This window comes from Gobio gobio (genome assembly GCF_949357685.1).
Source record: "Gobio gobio genome assembly, chromosome: 18".
In the NCBI taxonomy this organism is placed as follows: Eukaryota; Metazoa; Chordata; class Actinopteri; order Cypriniformes; family Gobionidae; genus Gobio; species Gobio gobio.
Window position 1 is genome coordinate 40954501 of NC_137111.1, and position 27577 is coordinate 40982077.

At 37.4% G+C, this 27577-nt stretch overlaps 2 protein-coding genes across 7 annotated transcripts in view; one reads left to right on the top strand and one right to left on the bottom strand.

Moving 5' to 3' along the window:
* The window catches only part of marchf5 (membrane-associated ring finger (C3HC4) 5), a 43615-nt gene extending 26476 nt beyond the window's left edge, over nucleotides 1-17139 (bottom strand). For both annotated transcript variants that reach the window (XR_013818469.1, XM_079843305.1), the window contains exon 1: nucleotides 16715-17139. Coding sequence is in view for 1 of the 2 variants with exons in the window: in XM_079843305.1 (XP_079699431.1) it covers nucleotides 16715-16758 (44 nt within the window). In the remaining variant the exon portion in view is untranslated. The remainder of the gene's footprint in view (nucleotides 1-16714) is intronic.
* Nucleotides 17140-18195: 1056 nt separating this feature from the next.
* cpeb3 (cytoplasmic polyadenylation element binding protein 3) overlaps nucleotides 18196-27577 on the top strand; it is a 51108-nt gene continuing 41726 nt past the window's right edge. For 2 of the 5 annotated variants that reach the window (XM_079843310.1, XM_079843312.1), the window contains exons 1-3: nucleotides 18196-18312; nucleotides 20238-20944; nucleotides 25188-25272. In XM_079843310.1, coding sequence (XP_079699436.1) covers nucleotides 20246-20944; nucleotides 25188-25272 — 784 coding nt within the window. In that variant the 5' untranslated portion in view covers nucleotides 18196-18312; nucleotides 20238-20245. Of the gene's footprint in view, nucleotides 18772-20237; nucleotides 20945-25187; nucleotides 25342-27577 lie in introns of all 5 variants that reach the window. The other 3 variants (XM_079843308.1, XM_079843309.1, XM_079843311.1) reach the window with 2 other exon arrangements.

A 27577-nucleotide genomic window follows, 5' to 3' on the forward strand; every position in this document is an offset into this window, starting at 1 on the left:
AACAGGGTTCCTACACAATTTTCATTTCAAAATTCCATACTTTTCCAGACTCAAATTTCCAGACTTCCTACAGATTTTTCCGACCATATTTAACTTGTTCTGATAAAATGTTTTCAAATTCAACTGCTAACAAGTGTTACATTCTAAAGATTTAGTATTGGCGTTTTTGCCTTTTATTAGGATAGGAAAGTAGCTAGACAGGAAGTAAGGATGGAGATTGAGGGGGGCGGGATTGGGAAAAGTCCATGAGGCAGGACTCGAACTCGGGTCTCCCGATGCACAACAGCACTACATGGCGACGCACTTACCCACAATGCTATCGGCACCGACAAGTATGTTACACTCTGAGTCAAAATCTCTATGTAGGCTATCTAATATTTAGAAATCCTACATTAAAATTGTGCCTTTTGTGACCTTAACGATCAAAATGCTAAATCAGTCAAAATTTGTTTAAAGGGTTATTAATTTACCAAAAAAATTCAATTTCTATCATAATTTACTTACCCTCATGTCATTCTAAACTAATACGACTTTTGTTAATCTTGGAAATCTTGGACACATGAAGATATTTAAAGGATTAGTTCACCTCAAAATGAAAATGTCCTAATCATTTACTCACCCCAATGCCATCCAAAATGGCAACCAACTCAGTTGGTTGCTCAAAAACTTAATTTATCTTTCACTGAAGAAAGTAAGTCATGGATATCTTGGATGGCATTGAGGTGAGTAAATGATTAGGACATTTTAATTTTGGGGTGAACAAGTCCTTTAATAAAGGGACTGAAATCTCTCAGATTTAAAATATTAAAAATGTTAATATAATAAAGTCTTATGGTTTTGAAAGACATGGGGGTAAATAAATGACAAATTTTCATTTTGGGTGTACTATTCCTTTAAGGACTCAACTATCGACTCTGTTTTATCCTCAAACCGAACTTGCTTTCTCAAACTACAAAGTGCTGTGTTAACCACTGTTGAACTGAGAAAAGGAAGGAACACAAAGGTCTGACCTTTACTGCCAGGCTACAAGTTTTTCATTCATTGAAAAAAAAACATTGTGTATTTATTATATACATTTAGAAATTCTTCATTTTATATTTAGAAAATGAAATGGGGACAATAGTCTGGAAACATAAATATTTTTCCATACTCTGATTTATTTTTTCCATACTTTTCCAGACCTAGAAATTACTCAAATCAAATTCCATACTTTTCCAAACCCCGTAGGAAACCGTTCAAAAACATAAATACCGCTTTGGCGTGAGATCGCTTTGGCGCAGCTCAGCTCTAGAGAAGCGGCCGCGCGCAGCGCACGTGAACAGATCTTCTCTTCCGCATTAATACTTAATACCAGTTATAGCGCAAAATAAACATGAATGAACATCTGAACGTGTGTTAAAAGAGTACAACTTACAGAAGTGTTTCAAACGCGGAAAGGCGCCAGTAAAAGCTTGTAAACAATGTCATGTAACGTTTACCTCAGAAAAAATATATATCCAGTGTCCATAAACTCGTCAGCTAGAAAAATTGACTCTAGAGAGGAGCATTTTGCTAAATATATGTACCATATTCCATATTCATTATAATTTGTAATGTTCTTCAATATTGAATGCATGTTTGAATTAACCTGGCAAGTTTTTATGACAGACACCATTTAAATGTTTATATTTAAAAATAAATATGTAGGCTATACGATTATGTAATTTGTAAAGTTAATATTATAACTTTATTATTATTAAAAAAACGTGTAATTTTGTGTAATTTAAGTGTTTGTACAAATCAGTTCATTTTTACCTTTAATATTATAGTACAACTGACTCCCATAGTTTACAGCATAGATTTGTTTTCCCAAATTTGTTTTAGATTTTAGATTTATCATGAGATTTGTTTTACATTCAAAAATTTGCCATGTATTGTACCTTATCCAAAATAATCAAGAACCAAGCCTTTCCTAAGTTTTTTTGTGACAATTTATTTTATTTTTTTAACTCATTTTTTTTTTTAAATGACAAAAACAAAATAGTTTTTCAGTTATCACAACTGTTCTAACACTGGTTATTCAATAAACATATATTACTGTTACTAAACTCTGCTCAAAAGAAATTTAATTCCAAATTGATCCATATCGTGATACATATTGTATCGTGACTTCAGTATCGTGATGCGTATCGTATCGTGACATTGTTGGTGATACACAGCCCTAGTCGATATAGTGACGCCTAGGGGTACCTTTAGCCTCTTCATTGTGGCACTTGACCATGCTTCAGATTTTGACGCCTTGGAATGGGTTGGCATTTGTAGGGTTTTCCCTTTCAGACGCAAATTTATAGGAGGAGAGTATTTAAATGATTTACTAAGGTTTGCACTCATCAATTTACTGGTATTTTACAGCATTTAAACCCAACACTAATTTGTGCTGCTCTTGCATTGGTCAATATGGATACGGCTGCATCTTTGTTCTTTAATTTGTATGGTGTCAGTAGATCACGAGCACAACTTTTCATTCCCATCAGCACTTTTATGGAATTGCGCTCTCATGCAAATTTGCCCTGTTTAGGAAATCTGGCCCTAAATGTCTAGTCCTACTTTTAAACACTGAGCAAAATTCTTCAATAAACCTTAAGAATGAGCAATAACATCAAAAAGAAGACCAACGGTGTGTTTCACAAGTGTTACAGAGACAAACTCTCTGCCCTGCATGTTCTCATTACTACACAGGTCAGACTGTATTTAGAGGCATTAAAACCTCGGCACAATGACTTTATTCATCGGGTCATGGTCACGTGACTGTGGGAACCTGAAAGACCTTCCAGCCAACAGCCAGCAAGAGAAAGTTCCATCACCAGGGAACCAACAAAGAGCCGAGCATCAGAGGAACCGCAGAGATTCAAGCTGTTTCTACTACATAGGGCTGCCATGATTATGACATTTTGTCTGGCAATAAATCGTCATATAAATAACTGTTTAGCCATTAAATTGCTTTTTTATTCATACCATATCAGTTAAATACATATAAATGTATCAATAATGTAATAATTACACTGTAAAAAATAAAAAAGATTGCTGCGATTTAGTTATCACAATATAAAATTCAACATTAGAATAAGTAATAATGTGTTGTTTCAACTTAAAAGTAAGTGTTAGTGCTCGACTTAAAATCGTAAGTTTAATTAACTTCAGTTTAGTTAAGTTGGATATTTAAGTTCTCTCAACAAATTGTTATAGTTGTTATAACTAATAGCAGCAACATTTTTTACAGGGTGTAAACAGAAAAATATGTAAAATGGTAGAAAAATCTAATATTTTAACAAATTTTAAAAACGTTTATTCAAATATTATCATACATTTGTTCAAGATTTTGTAACCATATTGTGTAATTGAAGTTGTGTGATAACACAATGAAACAAGCCCAATTTGTGCAACATAATTTTTGGCCAGACTGTCATGCAAAGAAACATGCAGAACCAAGAGTGATCCAATGAAAAATGAATAACTGATTATGTTATTATAGTCAATGTATGCTTTTTCCTGTGAGCATGTGATGCCTTTTTCTGCACATTAAAATAAAACCTGTAGCTGTAGTTTGCCGTTTTTGGCCAAGTATAAAAATATAAAATATTCCCTCATATTTTGATGGTTTAATCACACTTGTAGGGTCATTAAAAACAAATATCCCCTCTAAACATCACTTTTGGCCACTACTGTGTGTGTGTGTGTGTGTGTGTGTGTGTGTGTGTGTGTGTGTGTGTGTGTGTGTGTGTGTGTGTGTGTGTGTGTGTGTGTGTGTGTGTGTGTGTGTGTGTGTGTGTGTGTGTGTGTGTGTGTGTGTGTGTGTGTGTGTGTGTGGGCATGTTTTTGTGAAATATCAGGACACAAATGTGTATAATGACATGGGTATTACAAGGAGAGGGTGAAATATGAGGACGTTACTCATGTCCTCACTATTCAAAAGGCTTATAAATCATACAAAATGAATTTTTTTCACAGAAAGTAAACTGTGCAGTTTCCAGTGATGGGTAGGGGCAGTATAGGGGGATAGAAAATACGTTTTGTACGGAATAAAAACCATTATGCCTATGGAATGTCCCCACATTTCACAAAAAAATGTGTGTGTGTGTGTGTGTGTGTGTGTGTGTGTTAGTGTTCCCCCATTATTCACCTGTCTCAAGGCCAACCGTTTTAATCAGAATTATTATGTGATAGATTGTGACTACTTTACAGTTGGCTGCACCAGTTGAGCACCAGCTACACTAGAGTTCATGTAACTTCAGTCAGTGTTTTCCAGAAACGCCAGTCATCTTGAACTTGCGGTCTATATTTGTACTTGAGGGGAGGGAGGGTCAGATGTGGCCTACTGCTGATCCATAAACACACACTCTCTCTCCCCTGTGGTCAAAGTCACAAGACCCATCCACGAGATCACGTTTCACCAGCAAATGTATAAAGTCAGGAGAAACAGTGCAATTTCCGTTTTAGTGCAATAGTGAGCAACATTTCACTAAACAGCTATGGATTCTTAAAACTACATTTATATTTGACATGCTTAAAATACAATAAAAAAAGAAATCCTTAGCAGCCATTTCCTGTTAAAAATGGGGCTATTCCAGGATGCAAAAATCACATTGCAAAGACCACAACATTACAACAATCCATCCAATCAAGTTTTTTTCTTGTTTGAGAAGCCATTTCATTTGGATATATGTCATAATAGGGAAGAAAAGACTAATTTAACTTCCGTTTCATGCCCACTTTAAAATCCTATGTATCCTGACTCCCAGAAAATGCATTAAACAATCACATGATCACAATCATGCTTAGCATTAAGGATTTTAACAGACTAACCCTAACTATTAGTCTTCAGCACACAACTTGTCACATGTTGTTCCCAAACTGGGGGAGGGGGAGTTGTGAGTTGATGAAAAGCTAATAATTAATTAAATCATATACTTGTAAATCTATCTATCTATCTATCTATCTATCTATCTATCTATCTATCTATCTATCTATCTATCTATCTATCTATCTATCTATCTATCTATCTATCTATCTATCTATCTATCTATCTATCTATCTATCTATCTATCTATCTATCTATCTATCTATCTATCTATCTATCTATCTATCTATCATTTTGTCAAGTAACTATTAAAACCAAGGTCAGAAAACCGTCAACAGGAGAATGAGTTATTTAATTATTGAAATATTAACTTAAAATCTCAGGGGCATTGACTTTCGGGAAACATCCCTGCACTATGGATGTGCAAGTAATTCTAATTTTGTAGTCAAAATGCAATTTGCTTTATTCACAAACAAAACACCACATATTTATAAAAATAAAATATTAGTAGTAATAAAGGAAAAATTCACATGGAACTTACACAGAAATTACTTCGAATATTATAATACTGTCATGGTATATTTAGGGGCCTTTTACACAACACTGTTTTCAGCTAAAACTGAAAGAAAAAAAAATTATTAATTACAAATTAATTTACACAACAATGATGTTTTGGGGGCCTGAAAACAAACATTTGAAAAGAGTTTCAAGTTGCAATGTTTTTAAAATGATACCGCTATCATCTCCGTGTAAGCTACAAAAATGTGAATTAGTGAAAATGGTGACGTAATGCGCATGCGTATGTGTTCGGCCTATAGGCACATAGTGTTTCTTTACAAAGTGATGTCGCCAACTACTGGCCTGGCAGCATAAATAGTGTTATTTTGTCATTTTCAAGGATCCGTGTGAACGGGGATAATTTTGACAACATTGTCATCATATACAGAAAGCTTTTCAAAAACGCAAAGGAAAAACTTTTCAGTTTTTACTACACTGTTGTCATGTAAACATACCGTTAGGCATCAGAATATTATAGAAACTAGGGGCCAGTAAGCAACCACCAGATGTGGACAAAGTACACAACTCCATTACTTGAGTAAAAGTAAAAGTACTACTGGTCAAATATTACTCCTTTACAAGTGAAAGTTGTAAAGATAGATTTTTACTTAAGTACTTTTAAAAGCAAGTACTTCTGTCCTTTTACTTAAGTATCAAAAGTAAAAGTAAAAACATTATTTTATTACTGTTGCATTGTTGTATGAATGCACGCTGTTCCATCATGGTGGTTTAAGCCAGTCATGCTCCATCTGACATGCTAGCATACCTTGAACTCATTTAAATACTTGCTTAAAAGTTACAAAGCTCTTATCAAAGTCAAAATCATACTAGAAAAGAAAGCTTTCTACATTGTGTTTATTTGACAGGATTATGTAACAACATATTTCTGAAAGGACTTCAATAAACATTATTAGCCCAACTACGTTTTTGCATGCTAACCAACATCATTGTCGAACGTTACCCTATGTGTTAGCGCTGTATCCGAAAGGCTATGGCAACTTGGCGGGTAAATCTATAAAAATCATTTGACCGACCATACTTCATACCAGTGTTCATTTTGACAGCAAATTTTTATTTAGTTTTAGTCAATCTATTGACTATAACATTTTAGGCATCTGCATTGTTTTAGTTTTAATTGACTATAATAAGATTTTAGTTTAGTAGATTCAATAGACTAAAATTCAGTACTTGTGGTCTGGTGTCTGAGAGGCAGCTTTCTGAGTGCACTTGCGTGTCGTCGCACTTTTTCAGACTTATCCACGTCTGCTCTTCTGAATTTTAACTTTTAAGTATGACCATGGTTGCGCGCACTACGTCTGGGAAATGCCGCCTTCTATTTTGCCTTCAATTGATTGGTGTTCAAAAAATACTCATTGAACTTCATGTGATCCTACAAGAGTGATTACTGATAGGCTGTCAGCAAAAAAAAAAAAACGAATCACGTTTTAAAGAAGAAAACAAATCATTCACTGACTTTCAAAGCGGCTATGACTTTCTACTTCGAGGGCCTTGACAGAAATGTAGTCGAGTAAAAAGTACGATATTTGTCTTTCAAATGTAGATAAGTTAAAGTCATAAGTTTCCAGAAAAAATACTACTCAAGGAAAGTACAGATACTCAAAAAGTGTACTTAAGTACAGTCCTAAAGTAAATGTACTTAGTTACTGTCTACCTCTGGCATGGCAACCACTTACAGCAATGCCCTAGCATCGTGGTGTCAGTTTTGCAAAAGCAAACGTTAAAATCTAGTAGAATATCAGCAATTAGCATAGGCACCATGCAACACCGCATTTTATTGACATACCACCAATAAGGTCTAAAAGATGCTGGATTACTTCCAGACACTTTAAAACATGACTCAGACACACATTTGAAAAGACAGCCCGTTTTATCCATGATGATGTGGAAACACATCAAAGCTGTGCCGGGAAAAACAATAAGGCAGAGAAAGTGAGCTTTAAAAACAGCCAAAACAAATGGAGCCAGCTTTCTGAATACCGACGAGAACAAAAGAAGGTGATAGAGTGTCTGCCACGTAAAGGTCAGACAGGATTTAAGCATGACCCCGTCTTTTCAACCGGTGAGGAGCTGCATTGCAGAGAGAGCAGCTGCGGGTGGCAAGCCTCGATAAGACCGTGTGTGCGAGTCTGATAGAGCTGCATGCTGGTGTACGGCTATCTGCTTCCACACAGACCTGTGAAGGTTGTTGCCTCAGTGACGGACATTAGAGAAGGATGCAGGATCCATTTGAGAGAGATGAGAGCTTTCACCATGCCAACTGACACAGATATGTCTACAAACAGCCTAATGTGCCAATAAACCACTAACACAAGTCCAGTAGTTTCCTCTCAATATACATTTCCAAAACAGAAGAGACGACGACATATTCAAAACTCACTTTGCTTAAGGTGGTGTGCCACTAGCTGCATGTACACTACTAGAGCTGCACGATTAATCGTTAAAAGATCGCAATCTCGATTCAAACACGCTCACGGTTTAAGATGAACGTCCTCGTTGTGCGAACATTTTATCGTCACCGGCAGGAAAGGAGGAGAAGACTGCAAGCAATCCTCCGAGCCCTGGCACCTCCAGAACCACCGGAACTTCCTGTAAATGGTCTGAAAGTCCGAACCATACAGAAAATGCTTCACACTAGAAACAAACTAAACCTTTGTTCAGTTGATCCGGACCGAGACTACCTCTTTTCGTCTGACCAAATTTTGTCTGTTTGGTCTGGGGAAGGTTTCACACCTGTAATTTTGATTTCGGAACAAACTGAAAAGTCAGAAAATCCGGACCAAACAAGGTAGGTGTGAAAGGGCCCTTAATACCAGGTGGAGACAAGTTGACATAAAAATGTATGCCATTGAATCATTCAAAAGATTTGTTCAAAAACGCTGATTCATGAAACATATTAAGTATTTATGAGCGAGTCATTTATTAATGATTATTTCTTTGCTTTTTGTTATAATTTCTTCAAATGTATGAAATATTTGAAATAGACTGCAGCAATTAACATTTTGTCAGAACCTCTAGTATGGCATTTTGTCTCTAGTCTGTTCAGAATCATGGGAGAAACTTGTCTGCCTATCCCCAGACCAAGCTCGATTTAAGATTGAACATTGTTCTGGGGAGTCTGCTCGGTATTTTCTACTGCACAAGAGGTGTGATAAACAAGCATAATTTAAATTAGGGCTGTACGATTAATCGATTAATAATCTTTTTCCCCATGTCGGTTATTTCGGTTTTAGTCACGTGACTCCGCCCCGTCAGTCACATCAAGTGCAGTTTGCAGGCACACAGAGAGATGCAGTTATCTTTGTTTATAGATGTCCAGAATCACTATAGTAATTGCATGTTTTACACAGTTTATACAGGTAAGTTAATTGCCGTTCTTATAGCCTACGCGCTGCCACACACACACACACACACACACACACACACACACACACACACACACACACACACACACACACACACACACACACACACACACAGACATACAGATGGCGCGCGCAAGCCCCGAAGCCATATCACTTTCACTTTCGTCCTCATAAAGTTTGTCAAGTAAATGCGTTTAAAGGCTTGCCAGTTTGAACATTTAAAGCAATTGTGCACTATTCAAAAACAACAATACGGAAAACTTATCCGTTCAGTGCTCAGCTTTTTTTAAGCCGAGCCGTGCTTTAATAGTAGAAAATATTTACCGTAAAAACCTTATCAGGAACTTAATCAAAAACCTTGTGAGGGCTAAAAATGGAAAGCAAAAAAACAAACAAACAAACAAAAAAATATAAATAAATAAATAAATAATCGTTCATTAATCGTAATCGAGGTAAAATGTTCAATTAATCAAGGTTTTTATTTTTGGTCAAATCGTTACAGCCCTCATTCAAATGACTCTGTACGCAGTTGGATAGTCCTTCAACCAATCAGACCACAAGAGGCGTGATCAACGGGCAACGACCCATCGCTTTCTATCCGTCATCGTGTTAAACCTGCCAATAGCGCGCCAGGTGGATAAGCCAGTCTGTGATTGGTTCCCGCTAAAGTGTAACAGAAGCAGTAGAAATTAATGTACAGGTTTCCAGACTTAAAATCTTAAAATCAGAGTTGCAGGGCGAAATCAAATCGCCGGCAGATCAGGCTAGGTTTACCCAGTCTAGGGAGAATCGTGATCTCTATTTGAAACAAAAAAAATTGTGATTCTCAATTGACCAGAATTGTGAAGCTTTAATACACTACCGTTCAAAGGTTTGGGATTATTTTTATGTTTTTGTATTAGTGCTCACCAAGGCTGCAATCATTTGAAAATACAAGTAAAAATAATAATATTCTGAAATTCCTTTTTTTGAAAAAAAAAAATTATATTTGATTTTTAAAACGTAATTTATTCCCGTAATGGCAAAGCTGAATTGTCAGCATCTTTACTCCAGTCTTCAGTGTCACATGATCCTTCAGAAATCATTCTGATATCATTCTGATATGCTGATTTACTGCTCACGAAACATTTCTTATTACTATCAATGTCGAAAAAAGTTGTGCTGTTTAATGTTTCTGTGGAAACCATGACACATGTTTTCTTTAATGAATAAAAAAAGTTCAAATGAACAGCATTTATTTCAATTAGAAATGTCTCACTTGTGATCAATTTAAAGGTGAACTATGTAGGATTTTTGCAGTAAAATATCCAGAAACCACTAGGCCAGTGTTATATATTTTGTTCAGTTGAGTACTTAGAATATCCCAAATGTTTTAAACTATTTGTAAATCGTGAGAAAATTGCTATTTTAACCAAGGAGCCGGGACGTGTGAGCTATGCGTGTGAGGGAGTCGCCTGTCGATTGCGTCATATCTGCGTCACACTCGGTCTCCGGTTTTATTCAGTGAAACACTTTACTCTCACTGCAGTGTGAACAAGTGTCATAGCAGCCGCCGAGCGAACGTCATAACTTCCTTTTCAACACACTCAGATATATCTAATACGATAAACAGAGTTGGGTTACCTCAGACTCATGACTGGAAAAGAGGAAGTAGCGCCGGCAACCGTGTCATAATAAAAGTCCCGCCAGCGACTATGCCATAATAACAGTCCCGCTCTTCAATCGCTCCTGCGGCCTTGCTCAGCTCCACAACACTCGCTCCTGCTCTACTTCAGACTACAGTAATGTTAATAATCGCATCCATGAACATGATTTCTGCCTGAGTCCTATCCTGACTGTTTTCCACCGGCTGTGAGGTGAAGACCACATGTCCCGAGATTCTGCGCTCAAACGTGCCGTCATCAAACTACGCCTTTGTTTTGAACAGGCGACCTCTAGTGGACGGAAAAGTTACATAGTGTAGCTTTAATATGGAAGTGTGTAATCGCCACAGAATAAAAAAAGAAAGAAATTTGTCTATATCTCGCAATTCAGACTTGTAACTCGAAAATCGCAAATGTCACAATTCTGAGGAAAAAAGTTAGAATTGTGAGATCACAATTACCTTTTTTATTGTTTTATTCCGTGGTGGAAGCCTCCATAATTTAATGCATACTTGCTGAATAAAGTAACAATTTCCTTAAAAAACAATACTACAAATGCTAAACTTTTGAATGGTAGTGCATGCATTGCATACTGACATATAAAAGTGTCTAGCAATCTTGCTGTGGAGTGGAAGGACAGATCTGCTCAAGTGTGTCCCTTCAGCAGGCCAGTGCAGTTATCTGGTTTATTTTGCAAGCTCTGGCCCTCCGGCAAACAGGACAGTCTCAGTGGAAAAACATGGACAAGGTCAGGACACTGAACAGCTCGAGTCCACGCAGTGACCCAATGCATAATTACTGAAATGAGAACTTCTCCACGTCATTTACCAAAAAATGCTCCTATATTTATCAAATCTGCAATTACAGGGAATATACAATAGTTCTGTTTATTTATAACCCATGAGGGTCAATCTGTAACTGACCACAACAACAGTGTCATTATAAACTACTCCAGGGCACACTGTCATTTTAGCTGGGTTCATTAAAGGGGGGCGGTCTAATGCTATTTCATGCATTCTGACTTATTAAAGAGTTACTAATTACTGTTAAAGAGTTGGATTCTCATGCTAAACATAGCCAAAAAGTGCCCCTATTATGGTATTTGAAAGTTTCCTAATATAGTTTTGGAGGTCTCCAACAACAGGTTTACATGCATCAAAGGTCAAAAAACTGTCAAAAATTTCCTCATAATAAGCATTGCACATCAGTTCAATGATTCTCAAACGACTCGATCGATGAATCTGTCTCTCTAAATTGCTCCTTTCCGCGAGCCTACTCTGCTCTGATTGGTCAGACGGCCCAGTCTATTGTGATTGTACTACCGCATACAGCGCGTATTTCGGAAACAAAGCCAATTACAATAAGTGGACTCCTCCATCCAGAGGCTTCCTAAAGCTCAGCAATAGTACACACTGTGAAGACAGTAACGATGACGCCGGTTTTACACCAATCCCAGCACGAGTCTGAATTGACAATGAAACATTTGAAGAACTAGTTATTCAACCCGAACCTTGAGCAGGACGTTTCTCAGTAATGCTATTCAGTTTGAGGTACATTATGAGATGTTTCAACTGTAATTCCTCTCCATCAGCATTAACAAGTGTTCGTCCGTGTGTGTGTGTGTTTTTAATTTATTGCGGTGCACATGCAGGCACTGTATCAATAACAGCGCATATGTTAGCCGAGCACAATGACTGTGAATGACTGATGTAACATTAAAGTTTGCAAAACAAATCATGCTCCATCCTTTATCTTTACTCAGTAGTAAAAACAACAGACAATCTGCATTAATAGACACAGTTTTATGTAATACTGCAGCCCACAGCTGATTTACAGTATAGACAGTAATAACGTGAGTTAGCCACTGCCAGTTAGCCAGATACCTATTACCTACACAATATGAAACACAATGAACACATTGTAGAGCACAGCGTCTTCTTGACATGATGTTATCCAGTATCCGGGCAATATGCTAATGTTTCATCTTGACGTCACAACGAAACTAGAGTTGTTCTGATTCCGATACTAGTATCGGAAATATCACCGATACCACAACAAATTCTGCCATTGGTATCGGCGAGTACTTGAACCTATGTACCGATCCGATACCATTTTCTTAAACAAGACCTAGTAATTATGACCGCTAGCTTTGCCCAACTGCTGCACGGTTCTTCTTCGCTGCTCAGAAGGCCTTGCAAACACAGGAAGTTGTGCTGTGTTGCCACAAGCAACCACTGTTTAGAGCAGCGAAGAAGAAATGAAAACACGTTCGCAGTATGTCCGCTGTTTAGCAGTATTTCATCTGTGTGGATGGCGGGCGCGCACGCACGCACGCGCACACACACGCACGCGCACACACACACACGCGTGACACTCGCTCGCTGTCTTTGTAGTCCCTGCCGTGTGTCATTATCAAGCAGCAACCTCCCCCAGTTTCTCTACGTCCATTTTTATTTTAAGTCTGTGATCACTATATGAGGATACCAACGCATAAATCGTCACTTCATGAGAACTACTGTTTCATTTGAGAAAGCTGTCATATAATGAACACACAGACACTCAAAGGTCTTCACGGTAACCCGTCAAAATAAAAGTTTGGTTTTAATGTGAAGAAATTGACAGAATTTATAAGGCTACTGTTGTAGCCTACAGAAGATTTAGCTACGTCTCTATGTAATAATAATTTGTCTCTACTAATAATAATTATGCCTTGATGGTTGTAAAGAGATTATTTTCTGATTAATATATAACTTTTTATATTCCTAGCCTTATTTGTTGCACTGTTTTTTATACAGTTATATTGTAAAACTAAAATATCTTTTTCAGTTTGCAGTGTTAGATTTGTGGCTGCATTTGAAGTTCTTTTTCGCTTAAGAAAAATAAATAATATTAATTAATAAATAATATTACTGTCAAAAGCATGTCAGATAATAAAAATACTGTAATAAATACAGTAGCTCACTGTATTTATTTGCATTTACATTTACATTTAGTCATTTAGCAGACGCTTTTATCCAAAGCGACTTACAAATGGGGGCAATAGAAGCAGCTAGAGCAGTATTTGTTCATGTTTTATTAAGGGATAGGTCTGAAGCACACCATAAAATAATTCTAGCAATTCATACAGGGCTAGTAGTATATACAGCTGTATATACAGATACACACCCAGGTATCGGATCAGTACTCGGTATCGGCCGATACCCTGAGCCCAGGTATCGGAATCAGTATCTGGAAGGGAAAAAGGGTATCGGAACATCTCTAAACTAAACGATTCATTTGAAAAACTATTTGTTTAACTGACTGAGTTAGTCGCCTATTACTTTTGAGAGACAATAACTTTATATACTGTGCACTTTTAGATTTAAAACTTTGCAGGATGTTTTCATTCACTTAGTGAGTGATTTTCAAAAATCCATAATAGGGGCTCTTTAAAAAAATCTGTATTTCTGTGCCAAATGCACTCCCTCAGGATTCTAATAAATTTCGGAAAGTTTTTTTTTTTTAGTATGGCCCTGTATGATGTCATAAAGGGTGGAATTCTTTTTATGGGAACTTATCCCGGATCGGTGCGTGCGCCCATCAACCAGAGCGAGAGCAAGAGCACGCCCATCAACGAGCTTTGTTCGGGTTATGGGAGCCGTCGGCAGCGCTGACATTTATGTTTTTAGACCACAAAATCAACATTGCCACTAAAGAAGTGTGTTTGTGAGGGAAAGATAACCTTGTTCAGCTTCCCAAATAATCCAGCGCTATGGGAACAGTGGATGCAATTTGTTTTTCCGGAGCAGCAATGCAGTTCTGCAGGTGGTGAGTGAAACTGCATCAAATGTCTGTGTTTGGTTGGCAAACGGCACGTAAGCGCATATAATGTAAACTACACAAACATATAGTGAATCAAAAGTTATCCAGGGATAATGCCATGATGTATTTTGTGTGTGTGTGTGTTTCTTTAGCCCCGTCCACTGCACACCCCCCACGCACGAGCTTGGCTGTTTTCGGAAAGAATCGGTACAGCGCATCATTTATAAATATGATCAAACTAAAGACACTTCGGAGATATGAAGGACGCAATACTAGGCTACTCTATAGGTACTCAAGATTAACATGAGATGGGCAGAAACTGTGTGTGTTATGTGCCCTTTAAAATTAAAAGCTCATACTCAAGACCAACATCACACAAGTCATGTGACAGAGCTTCTTTATACACTCTAAAAAAAAAAAGGTTCTATATGGCACCAAAATGGTTCTTGGCTCGTAATCATAGGGGAACCTTTTTTAGTGCTATATAGCACCAATTTTGGTGCTTCAGTGGTTCTTCAGCTGTTCTTCAGAGGTTCTTTGACTAAGGTGCTATATAGCACCTCTGAAGAACCGCTGAAGAACCACTGAAGCACCAAAATTGGTGCTATATAGCACTAAAAAAGGTTCCCCTATGATTACGAGCCTTTTTTTTTTAGAGTGTACCGTGAACCTCTCCCAAACCATCCGGTGACCTGAGCAGGTGTGCAAGTCAGATCAAACAGGCAATCAAGCCTCTTATGACTTAAGCTGTTTTACTATTAAAGGAATATCCTGGGGTCAACACTAGGGGTGTGCATTGGGACTGCCCTCACAATTCGATTCGATTACGATTCACCAGGTAACGATTCGATTCAATTCGATTCTACGATGCATTGCGATGCATCAAAATTCTACTGCAAACAACAAGGCAAATTTTTAATCAGTCACAAGGCAATACAAGCAGTCAGATATTGAACAACAGATTTTATTGGCTGCTATGTGTGTATTATCACTCTCCTGTATCTTTGACATAAATGTCATTAAACAAAAATAAAATTGAATGGTACAGGGTATTGGATATGGCATTTTCAAACCTGAAAAAGAAAACATAAATCACTGCTTTCAGTGCTTTGAATGAGAAATGTTTCTCTTCTCTGCTTTAGAACCATTTGAAATTAAATAGAGCAATAATAACAGCCAACTTTTTCCAGCAGTGAACATAAGTGTTTTAATTAATCAGTAATCTCCCTCCGCCTCAGCCATCTTGATTGTTGTTGTTGTTATGACCCCGGAAGTAATTGAAGCTTCACAACTTTATTGTCCAACTCAAGGCCAGAAAATAAACGATGACATAATTGATTATGGCACTTAGCCGCATCGTGCATGCCCCGCATTGCGATGCATTGCCGAATCGATTATTGTTGACACCACTAGTCAACACAAGTTAAGCTGTCTCATAGTGTTGATTAACAAAGGAAATAATCCCAAATTGTGCCACAGTTCGTAAAACATACAAAAATGGTATTGTAATGAGCATATTATGAAGTCAAAATTTGTTGACGTGACACTATTTTTCAACTCCTGTAATGACTTTGTAAACTGGTAAACCCAGTAACATGACGCGAGCAAAGATGATAAAAAAAGATAAAAAAATGCTCAGCCAAGATTCACATCAATGCATAACCAGAGGTAATCCCACTGCTAAAAAGATAATTTAGTCAACTTTACAGCTCAAACAACACTTTGTGAGAAATAATAAGCACTTTACAGTTATAATATTACAATTTACTTATTGTAATAACATAATATAATTTATTTACAATTTTATTAGTAACTTATTTAATGTACTGCTCGCATAAATGACTCGTATATATGACTCGTATATAACAGCAATTAAAAAAAAACATTTTGAATGCATTTTAAACTCAATATCTACACAGCCTAAAACCACAGAAAATGATTACGTTATTATCAATATTACTGTTGTAAATTATGTCAAATATTAATTTGTCAATAATAAAAACCATTTTAATAACTACGGTTAATAAAAAAAAATATATATATATATAACGATTAATATTATTGTGTCAAAATTGTCAAATCAGTTCTGAATATTGATTTTCAGACACTTAATAATCAGTATGTTATCGGTTGTAATAATAAATAGATTTATCTTTAGAGCAGGGGTGGTTAAACACGTGAGGATCTACAAGTAGGGTAAATAAACAGAGTAAAACTCAATCAAAACAAAATGAAAAGGCCCATTCAAGGTCACGCCCCCTTGCCAAAGACGTCACATCATGTAGACAACACTTATTAGCATCTCTATTTAAGAGCATAAACGCTCTAAACCAGTAAGCAATCAATCATTAGCTACTCTAATTGTTCCTTGGGGATATTAATATGTGATTAAGAATATTTATAACTATATAAACACCTATAAATGAATCTGTACTGACAGGCTGCTGTGTAGCTGACATTAGCCGTTTGTTTACATTCTAATAATCACTCACCTGTCCACAATCTGCTGCATCACAACCGCTTCATCTTCTGCCATATTTACATGAGTCCACACACTCGATTACTGACCGAAAACTAAACTATGACAATAGTTTAATAATTTAATAACTAAGATTTAATCTTCAGGCCGCGGTGAATCTTAGCGCCGTGCTAAACACGCATATGCACACCTCACTGACATCAAGCAACAGCTGGAATCCGATCATAAACCATTTAAATTAGTTATTACAACCTCATCTGTTAATTAATATTCATAAATGTCTGTATTTCCAGAAACACGCAGTGACTCCATTGACTGCGCGTGAGAAAACGCGAGCGGACGCAACACCCCGCGTGCGCGAGCGTTAACTTCACTTCTCGCGAGGCAACAGATGCACCATGGGACGTGTAGTCTTCCTGACATGTCGCCAAAAATATAAAAAATTATGTTCTCGCAGAGGCAGGCAGCCTAGAGCAAGAGGGACTACGCCTGCTGGAGCAACATGAAGATACATATTTGGCTTCAGAATACCTCGTACTGTGGTAAGGAGAGTCAGCATATTTCAATACAATTTATATATGATTAGATGGCATATTTTATTTAACATGGCAGAGCATCCAAAAATAATAATGTGATTTGTGAGAGCTTGATTATTTTCATATAGCATGGTTATGAAATTATTAAGTGTTTATTGCTGAGGTGTTTTGATCCTTTCTTTCATCTTTTTTTGAGTTCATGATTACTAATGAGACTTGAATTGACAAGCATTTTCTGTATTTCATATTAACTTGCTTATCAGAGCAGTACTTTTAGTTAATATGTAGGCTATTTCATAAATGCATTTCCATGATGACAAGGGTGAATATGGAGCCACAGATTTGAATGCTTTTATTGTGTTTATTTTGAAATTATCTCTATATTTTATATGATAGGCTAAAATCTTACACCGATTATGCCTCAAACATGACAATGTGAAATGCTATGTGAATGCGTTAAACTGTGTTCTTTCATTCCTTAAGGTAATTTTTGATTTTGTTTAGCATGTAAACATATTCAGTGTCACAAAATCTGGCTTAATATTGGGTTATAGGTCTTCTTTTTGTTCAATACAGCATTCCAGCCATGCTAAAATCCACAATATAGGAACAGCTATGACGCAAAACACAATGCACTTCTCCCATATCAGATTGTTTGGGTTGCTTAGTAACACTATATTATGTCAGATAGAAAGCAAAAGGGTGCTTCTTCATGAATTTACTTTATAAAATATATATTTTTTGAAATTGTGTCTTCAATATTTTGATATTAAGTAGCCGATATAAAAGCCAAGCACTCTGGATCCATAATGTATTTGGACTATAGCCTAAAGGGCTGATAAATACTGTTATTTGCATGTTGTAATGTAAGCTTTGCAACGTCATATAGTGAGTTCGAAGGCTGTAGTGACCGAAAAACTACAATTCCCATAATCCCGCAGTGCATTAGCCATGCGCCGCAGTCAATCAGCTGTTGAGGCGACTGCAGAAGGGCAGCTTCATCTGTCATATCAAAACCCAGGCGAGACAAACAGAAATAGTCTTATTTACAGAATCCCAAAAGGTGAACGATAAGGTAAAGTCTGATTCATGCACGGCAAGAAATAGGCAAGCAAAAGAAAAGAAAAAATAAATCCGTCAGATGCATGCTATCTGTTTAATAATAGCTACTATGAGTTGTGTGCGCGGATTAAAGTGCTGGATTTGATTCCAATGACCCGGTGCATTTGACAAATGCATTATAATATACATGCATGTGCTGTGACTGTCTTATTTACTGTCATTTAGCTGCTCAGCGCGAGCTCTGATGTGGTGATTTCTATTATGACCTTGAATATGCAGCTCTAATGCAGCGAAACGAGGATTAACGGACGGAATATTTGGCAGAAACGCTCTTCTTCTCGTTACGATCGTCTATTCTGGTTCAAATTTGATCAAAGGTTGAGTTCATAAATCCATCAGGCTCGCTCAATCTGTCGCATTCTCGGCCTGTTTTTCATGGGAATATATTTGGCATCGTAGAAACCCTCAAGAGGTATGTTGAAATTGATGTACTTTTCCATACGGTTGAATAAAATCCCTTTTAGCTCGATGTGTTTTGCTTATTATAGAGCATATATAGAAATGGTAGGCTAACCCTTCACAAAATAGGTAACGAGACACAAAAGCCTATTTGAAGGGTGCAAAATAGAGATATGTTTCTGATATGTCACAAGTTTAATACAGACAGGGAAAACATCCAGAGCTGTTATTGGGATTTCTGTTGCGTATGTTTTGTGCAGCATTGCTGGGTGTAACCCAAGATCCTGCAGCAAATATAACCTAGTTGCTGAGCTGTGCCATGTAATGTTGTACACCATCCAAGCCTAAATGTCTGAACATACACTTTGCGAACTTATGCTTAGAACTATATGCTTCGTGTTTTTCCCCTTGCATTAGGTAGATAGATACGTAGTCCTATATTTTATTGATTGTAAATACACAAACATAGATTAGTCTGCGTTACAAACAACATACACAATAATTCGCACTTATACATTACAATAGACTAACAGAATAAACATTCTGGGATGGTTACAGGGACAGTTCAACCAAAAAACTCACCTTCAAGTTGTTCCAAACCTGAATTTCTTTCTTCTGATGAACACAAAAGAAGATATTTTGAAGAATGTTCTGGTCCCCATTAACTTCCATAGTATCTTTTCATAGCTACTATGGAGGGTCCATCAACTGTTTGGTTACCCATATTCTTAAAAATATATTATTTTGTGCAGAAGAAAGAAACCCATATATGTTTGGAATAACTTGAGGGTGCATAAATTACATCATTTTCATTTTTGGGGTGAACTGTCCCTTTATGTACACAACAAATTGACACAATATGCACTACTAAAGCACTTGCATTATATTGCATAGGGATTCACATCAAGTATCAGCACTTGGCATGTATTGTGTGTAGCCACCAGTAGTGCTTTAAAATGTTAAATGGCTGAGGAACTCTTGCACGTTTGTAGCCTATTTTAAGTAGCAAAAGTGCCCATGTTGGATGTTTTTTGGAGTCTTATGGCAGTATACGCACAAATGACTATAGCTACACCCTTAAAAGTGAGCTGCAAACCTATTTTCCTCTTGTATTTATGTGATTGGAACAGTGTAAAGTGTCTCTTTTAACCTTGCTGAAGGACGCTGCTGTATTTATTGACGTATGCAAATTGAGGGGCGGGGCTTGTATAAAAAAACAGGAACAAGAATCAGTTTCTCATTTCTGTCTGGAGTTCCGGTGAGAGAAAAACGAGACGTGGCGAAAATTGGTGAATATCGGTGACCTCCGAGCTGTTCTCCTTTATTCGTGTTGGGACACACGAGTAAGGGGGGATAAAACCGGAGTACAGACCGATCCCGTGCTGCCGCTGCTGATACATGGCTGATCAGGGGCTCATTAATAATAATAATCCCAGCCCGATCGGTGTGATCAATAATAACTGATCATCTGTGTTTCAGCTCAAAACATGCAGGATGATTTACTGATGGACAAAAGCAAAGCTCAGCCTTACCAGCATCAAGACCCGTCAAATACAGAGGCTCCATCCACCCCGACCCCCTCCGAGCCTCCGATCCTGGACGAGCAGAACCACGTCGGTCACTCCGAGCGGGTCGCCATGGAGTCTCCGGTATTACCGGGTTTGGGTTTCCCTCAGGAGTCCTCTCTGTCACCGTCGTTCGGCAGCACTTGGTCCACAAACACCGTGGACGAGGGCTATTTCCAAGGGATTCCGTCGGTAAACGGCACGATGCTTTTTCAGAACTTTCCCCATCACGTCAACCCGGTGTTTGGAGGTAGTTTTTCTCCGCAGATGAGAAGATCACCGATGAGTGTGAATCAGAGGAACCCCTACAGCCACCAGACCCTCATCAATAAAGTGACCGCGTCGTCCGCTTCTTCGTCCGCCTGGAATAACCATCAGAACGCGGCGTGGAGCTCCGCGGCGAACCCCTGGAGCGGCAGAGACCCGCGGAGAGCGCTCGGGCTCGGGCTGGGCGTCCCGTCTCCGCTCAACCCCATCTCCCCGACGAAGAAGCCCTTCCCGAGCAATGTCATCGCGCCTCCGAAATACCAGAGACCCGGAGCCATGCAGAAACCCTGGATGATCTCAGAACCTCCGGAACCCTTCAGAACCGACAACAGCAACAATATGCTGCCATTCCAGGTGAGATTACTCATTAAATATCGATTTAATGCATCATAATAGTTAGGAAACCTCTATCATCATGATAAATAAATAAAGATGCATATTAATAAAACAATTTGTAGACATACTGTATAGGCTATTTATCAATGGTCATAAAACAATGCCTATAGGTGTAGATTTATCACATAGCTTTATAAAAGTACATCATTATAATCATAAAACAAACAATGTATAGACAATACAACACTGCAACGTTTTTTATTTACATTTTTTTCGACATAAATCATAATTTATACATAATGTATCATAATAGTTAGAAAACATGTATCATCATGATAAATTATAGATATAATGCCTCAAAATATTAATAAAAAAGTTGTAGACATACTCTATAGGCTATATATATTGTCAATAGTCATGAAAAAGTATAGGTGTAGATTTATCATAATTAATAAACATTTATAAAATGACATCATTGTAATCATAAAACAGTTTATTATACAATACAACACTGCAAAGTTTTGTATTTACATGAATGTCATTTTTATTGTTTCTCTTTATTTATTGAAGGGCATGACTAAGTAAATAACCTACTTTTTATGTATATGTATTTATGTAGATTCTTTATATACTTATAATTCACAGAAATACCAATAAGTCTGATATCTCTAATGTATTTCTCTGACTGTAAGGAAGAGTTGTTTTGAATTGTTTTCCAGCTGTTTCTATAAATGTCATTGTAAGGTGGAAGGGTTCAAATTCCCATCAGAGGTTCTCCTGCAGCTCATTTGGGGGGGTTTAAAGGCAACACCACTCGAATCTGATTGGTGCTTGTTGAGTGAGGGGGCGGGGCCTGCTCTGCTGTCATGAAGGCAACATTGTAGCATATTCTCAGATAGAGGGCATTGATATTTCAGTTTGAACAAAGCTTAATTCTTTCATCTGATTCTGCTGTTTGATACAGTGTTTTTCTCCATAATTGTCAGGAATTAATTATGCTCATGATTTCTTTTTTTTTGATGAGTCATGCACACAGTCTGTTTGTCTAAATTGCACCTCCTTAATGTTAATGAACTTAAGTAAAAACTAGGTAAACTGAATAAATTCTACTTTGAGCATGTGAATGGATCATTTCTGTTTTCAGATATTTTAGTTTTGAATGCATATTGTATTAGCCTAGAACACGCATATATATATTCCACTCAACATTGAAACCACATATTAGCCAAACTCTAGTGTTTTTCCCATGAAGAGTGAGCCTGATACTCTGATTTCGTGCACTTTTGCCCACAATGCTGTCAGTTTCCTGAAATTGTACATCCTTGCATGAATTCCTTCAATTCATACAATACCATCATTAAAAACAAATCAAGGAAGTTTGATGCCTCCATTGGAGTTGTTGCAAAGTAAATTGATTCTTTTCAAAGCAAAGTAAAAAAATAAAACAAATGTAAAATATTTGACAGACCACGGTTCTAGGAAGGAAGATATGTATAGTTTCTAGTTCAATATATAAGGTATGCAAGCAGGCTGCCACAATGCAAGATGTGGCATGTGTGTGTGTGTAGTTGTTTAATGCTGAAATATGTGTGGCTCGTGTCTGATAGTGACTGAAGTGAGGAGCTCAGCGTTTTGATTGCTCATGCTTTTCACAAAGTGGGCAGATTTTTATCTGGAACCTGAGAGGGGAAATATCGCTTTTTGAATGCTCAGCCAGTTGCGTGACAATAGGCTCGACGTGCAAACAATGTGCTTCCCTCGGTCGGCCTCTGCCCACTGCCGTATTCATCCGCACACTTTCACTGGCTCTCACGCTCTTTCACTTTTCCTTTATTCTCTTGCTCATTCTCTTTAACTTGTTTAATTGCATACACAGTGGACTGGCAATCTCACCTGATTTGTGTTTGGCTGTCAGGGGACCGGAGAAATATTTTAGGTTGAGATGATATTGCAGATTAACCATCTTTATCATCCACAAGTGGATGATAAATACAGGTGCAAATGGGGTCTAAAACATTTTGAGCTCAATTCCAAAGGTAATCGATTTGACTGGATTGCTTTCGTCGTGTAAACGCTCATGTATATTGCCATGAGTATTGGGACACCCCTCCAAATCATTGAATTCAGACGTTCCAATCACTTCCATGGCCACAGGTGTATAATATCAAGCACCTAGGCTAGGCATGCAAACGCTTCTACAAACATTTGTGAAAGAATGGGTCGCTCTCAGGAGCTCCGTGAATTCAAGCGTGGTACAGTGATAGGTTGCCACTAACGACTATTTTTATATTGATTAATCTATCGACTAATTTTTCGATTAATCGATGAATCTATCGACTAATTTATTGCAATCACTTTCAACAATTTTACTTAAAAACATTTAATTTACCTTGCAACGTTAGCCTTCAGTAGTTTCAAAAAAAGAGAATATCAGCAAATACTTTTTATATAGAATAGTGTTATCACAATACCAAAATTATGACTTCGATACGAGACCAGGCCTCAATACCTATACTGAATCGATGCCATGGCAAAAAACTGTAAAAGTAATGGAATAATAGGACAGAACTTACTATTCATTGTTTTAGGGTTAAAAAAAAACCTAAAAACTTACTTGGCCGGCATGATCCTGCCCTGCCCTGCTTCACACAGAATATTAGGTCCGGCCCTTTAAGAGCTGCACGAACCAAATTCATTGTAACACCCGATTTCTCATTCAACTCTGTATACGTTCACTAAAGATGTATCCGACTGCGTTTACCTGAATACTTGCCCTGGACGTGTTTTTTTTTAACATATTTTTTTACCAATCAAACCCAATAATCCGCGAAACTGGCGTTGCGATCTGTCTGAGTGAAAGACGTGTGCGTGGCTGCTCGCGCTTCAAGTCAGAGTCCGGCAGCGCGCGCGAGCACATCCCGGCCACGCCGCACGTTTCTGTTGCTTTCTTTTTCCTGAGCTGCGCGTATATATTTGACTGTTCTGCTTCCATTAGGGAACGGTGGAAGCAGAGCTCACAAACACGTCCTCACTCCTGTTGTCATACATCGATGCAAATGAAGAAATACTGCTCTTATTAGAGTGCTGTCATTTTTAAAGTACCGGTACTAATACAATTCCATATCATACCCAACTTACCCAGTCGGCTAAAAATATTGACGTCGACTAATTAACAGCGTCGACGCAGTTGATTGTATCGACCAATCGCGACAGGCCTAGTTGCCACCTGTGCAATAAGTCCATTCGTGAAATTTCCACTCTACTAAATATTCTACGTCAACTGTTAGTGGTATTATAACAAAGTGGAAGCAATTGGGAACAACAGCAACTCTGTAAAATCACAGAGCGGGGTCAGCACAAGCTGAGTTGCACAGAAGTCGCCAACTTTCTGCAGAGTCAATAGTTACAGACCTCCAAACTTCATGTAGCCTTCAGATTAGATCAACAACAGTGCATAGAGAGCTTAATGGAATTGGTTTCCATGGTTGAGCAGCAGCATCCAAGCCTTGCATCACCAAGTGCAATGCAAAGCGTCAGATGCGGTGGTGTATTTTGGACAATTTCATGCTCCCAACTTTGTGGGAACAGTTTGGGGATGGCCCCTTCCTGTTCCAACATGACTGCACACCAGTGCACAAAACAAGGTGCATAAAGACACGGATGAGCAAGTTTGGTGCATCAGTGCCTGACCTCACAAATGCGCTTCTAGAAGAATGGTCAAAAATTCCTATAAACACACTCCTAAACCTTGTGGAAAGACTTAACCAGAAGAGTTGAAGCTGCAAAGGGTGGGCCAACTCCATATTAAACCCTACGGATTAAGAATTGGATGTCATTAAAGTTCATGTGCATGTAAAGGCAGGCGTCCCAAGATTTTTGGCAATATAGTGTACATTCGAACAGCCACAAAAGACCTCCTACTCTCTGCCTACTGACCTAACCCATAAACAATATGGGAAGCACGTTAGCCAGACATGCATTTACCCACCCATAGACCCTCCCCTCAAAGAAATCAGGACAGAAGTGGTTGAAAGTGGACAAAAGAGACGGGTTAAAATACCAGGTGTAAACGGGTATGCGTCTCCTTCGTTTACTTGGGATCCGATCGACCAAAATGCATCTTCAAACCGGGTGTAAACAGTGCTTTATCTGAACTTGGCCCTTACCTCTGAACTTGATGCTAATTTGAAAGCCTATGAAATGGTGGTTTAGTGGCTCATCTTTAACTTCTGAGCTTTGACCCCTTCCTTCTGTCTTTCAGGAACGGAATCGACCCTTTGACCCATTCAGCTTGCAAACTTTGGAGAATTCCTTAATGGACATGATTATGACCGACCATGACAAAGGTAAACATCACCCTGCCGCTGGCCCACCAATGACTATCGCTGATATTTTATGGAGGAATCATTTTGCAGGTTAGGACTATTTATACATCCATGCTTGTTCTTTTAGCTTCAAATGATATAAAAAGCATTTGGTTAATGTCATATTTGTTTATTTTGGTGCGTTTTCTACCACTGATTAAATGTTTTATTATGTTGACAATTGCTTTCAATAAATGTTATCTAAACTGCAAAATATGTTAGAAACATTATAAATAACAATATCACTACTGTTCAAAAGTTTGAGGTCAGTAAATGTCTTTTTAGAATAACTTAATTTATTCAGAAATTAAATTGGTCAAATGTGACATTAAAGTAATTTACAATAATTGCTATTTCAAATAAATGCTGTTCTTTTGAACTTTCTATTTATCAAAGAATGTATCATGGTTTCTATTAAAATATGAAGCAGCACAAATGTTTTCAACATTGATAATAATAAATATTTCTTGAGCAGCAAATCAGCATATTAGAATGGTTTCTGAAAGATCATGTGATACTGACGACTGGCATAATTGGCTGCTGAAAATTCAGGTTGCTGTCAAAAGAAATAAATTACATTTTAAAATATATTAAAAATGAGTGCTGTCAAAATGATTTGCGAATGCACACACATGCATGTATTTAAGAAATCTTTTTTTATATATTTATATATATAATATAAAATAAAATGTGTATATATATATATATATATATATATATATATCACACATATATACATGCAAATATTTCTTAAATATATACATGAATGAATGTGTATTTATATATACATAATTATACACAGTAAACACAGACATTTAATCGAGATTAATCGATTTGACAGCACTAATTAAAATAGAAAACAGTTAGAAATATTTCACAATATTATGTATTTTACTGTATTTTTGATTAAATGCAACCTTGGAGAGGCAAACCTTTGAATAGTAGTGTAAATAATACAAATATCTTCTCTATGTATTCTGGTGTTCAAATGTTTGTAAAAATGTGTTTGTTTGTAATTTAGGATTTTCACATCTATTCTTCCTTAATTTTGATCATTACAATATTTAGTGATTCTGCACAGTCCATTTGCTGAAGGGAAAGTTTAGTTGGTCTAATCTGTTGTGGGAAATTCTCTCATAAGCTGTTTTTAAGATCACACTAGAGTCTCAGGGGACATTATGAGAAATGGCTTTCCTCTCGCAGACAATGGAAGTGTGATTGTGTAAAAAGGAGGTGAGGGAAGTTGTTGTTATGTGCTGGATGCGTTTGAGGCCAGTCTCAGGTATGGAGCTGTTTTTCCAGATCTGGGTTGGAGAAGAGATGTGAATCTGGCAGTTGTAGGATCTGGATTCTTGAGTGATCGCTCCTGGAAAGGTAGAGCAGACAATCCTGACCTCAAACAGATGTCAGTAAAGTAGGCTATGTTCAGAAAAAGAGATGGCAATAATCTGCATCAAACCCAACTTTCTTGGAACTTGGAACCAAATGTTCCACTTAAATTTCTAAAGAAACCTTTTCACACCCTACATCTGTGGAACTGTGATTGCTTATCGTGTATGAGTTTGGGAAAGATGGTGAGTCATTGCAATTTTGGCATCAATCATCAGTTTTGGACTGTAATGTTGTTTTTGAATAGGTTACTAGAGAGATCATTAGCAGATCAATGGTCCTGTAAAACAAGCTCCTCGTTCCAAATCAGTGTATTGTTTGTCTCTAATCTTTGGTTTTCTTAAAGTCCCCCTGTAGTCAATAATTTGATCCCTTAAAACTCATCTTTGATCACCAAAATGACATTTAAACGTTTTTTCCTCTGAAAAAAATGAATGCCTTAAAATAGCTTGAATGTAACTACACCCTTGCTTCATTTAGTATTGCGGAACCATGAATATGCAAATTAGCCCCGCCTCCACTCACTCACATGAGCTCAGAGACCCACAGGGTCAACTTTTACTCAAGTTACTGAAGTAAACGCTGCACAAAGGTATCGCTCTTTACAATGTCAGACACATAACATTAATTAATATGAATAGCCTTTTGCTTGACTACGTTATCAAACAGCTAACAATGTGTTGCTAATGTTACACCAAACATGTTCCAGTTCTGCCTTCTAAAAATCAGCATCCTTAGAAATGCTTTGAACATCATAGAACGTCAGTGGAGAAAGGCATATAGTTCATCATGCCATAATAATATACATCAGAATACATAATTCATCTGCTATATTGCTAAATGTACACACTTTTTCATATCAACAGAACCGGGATAACATGGCTTCTCTTGAGACTCC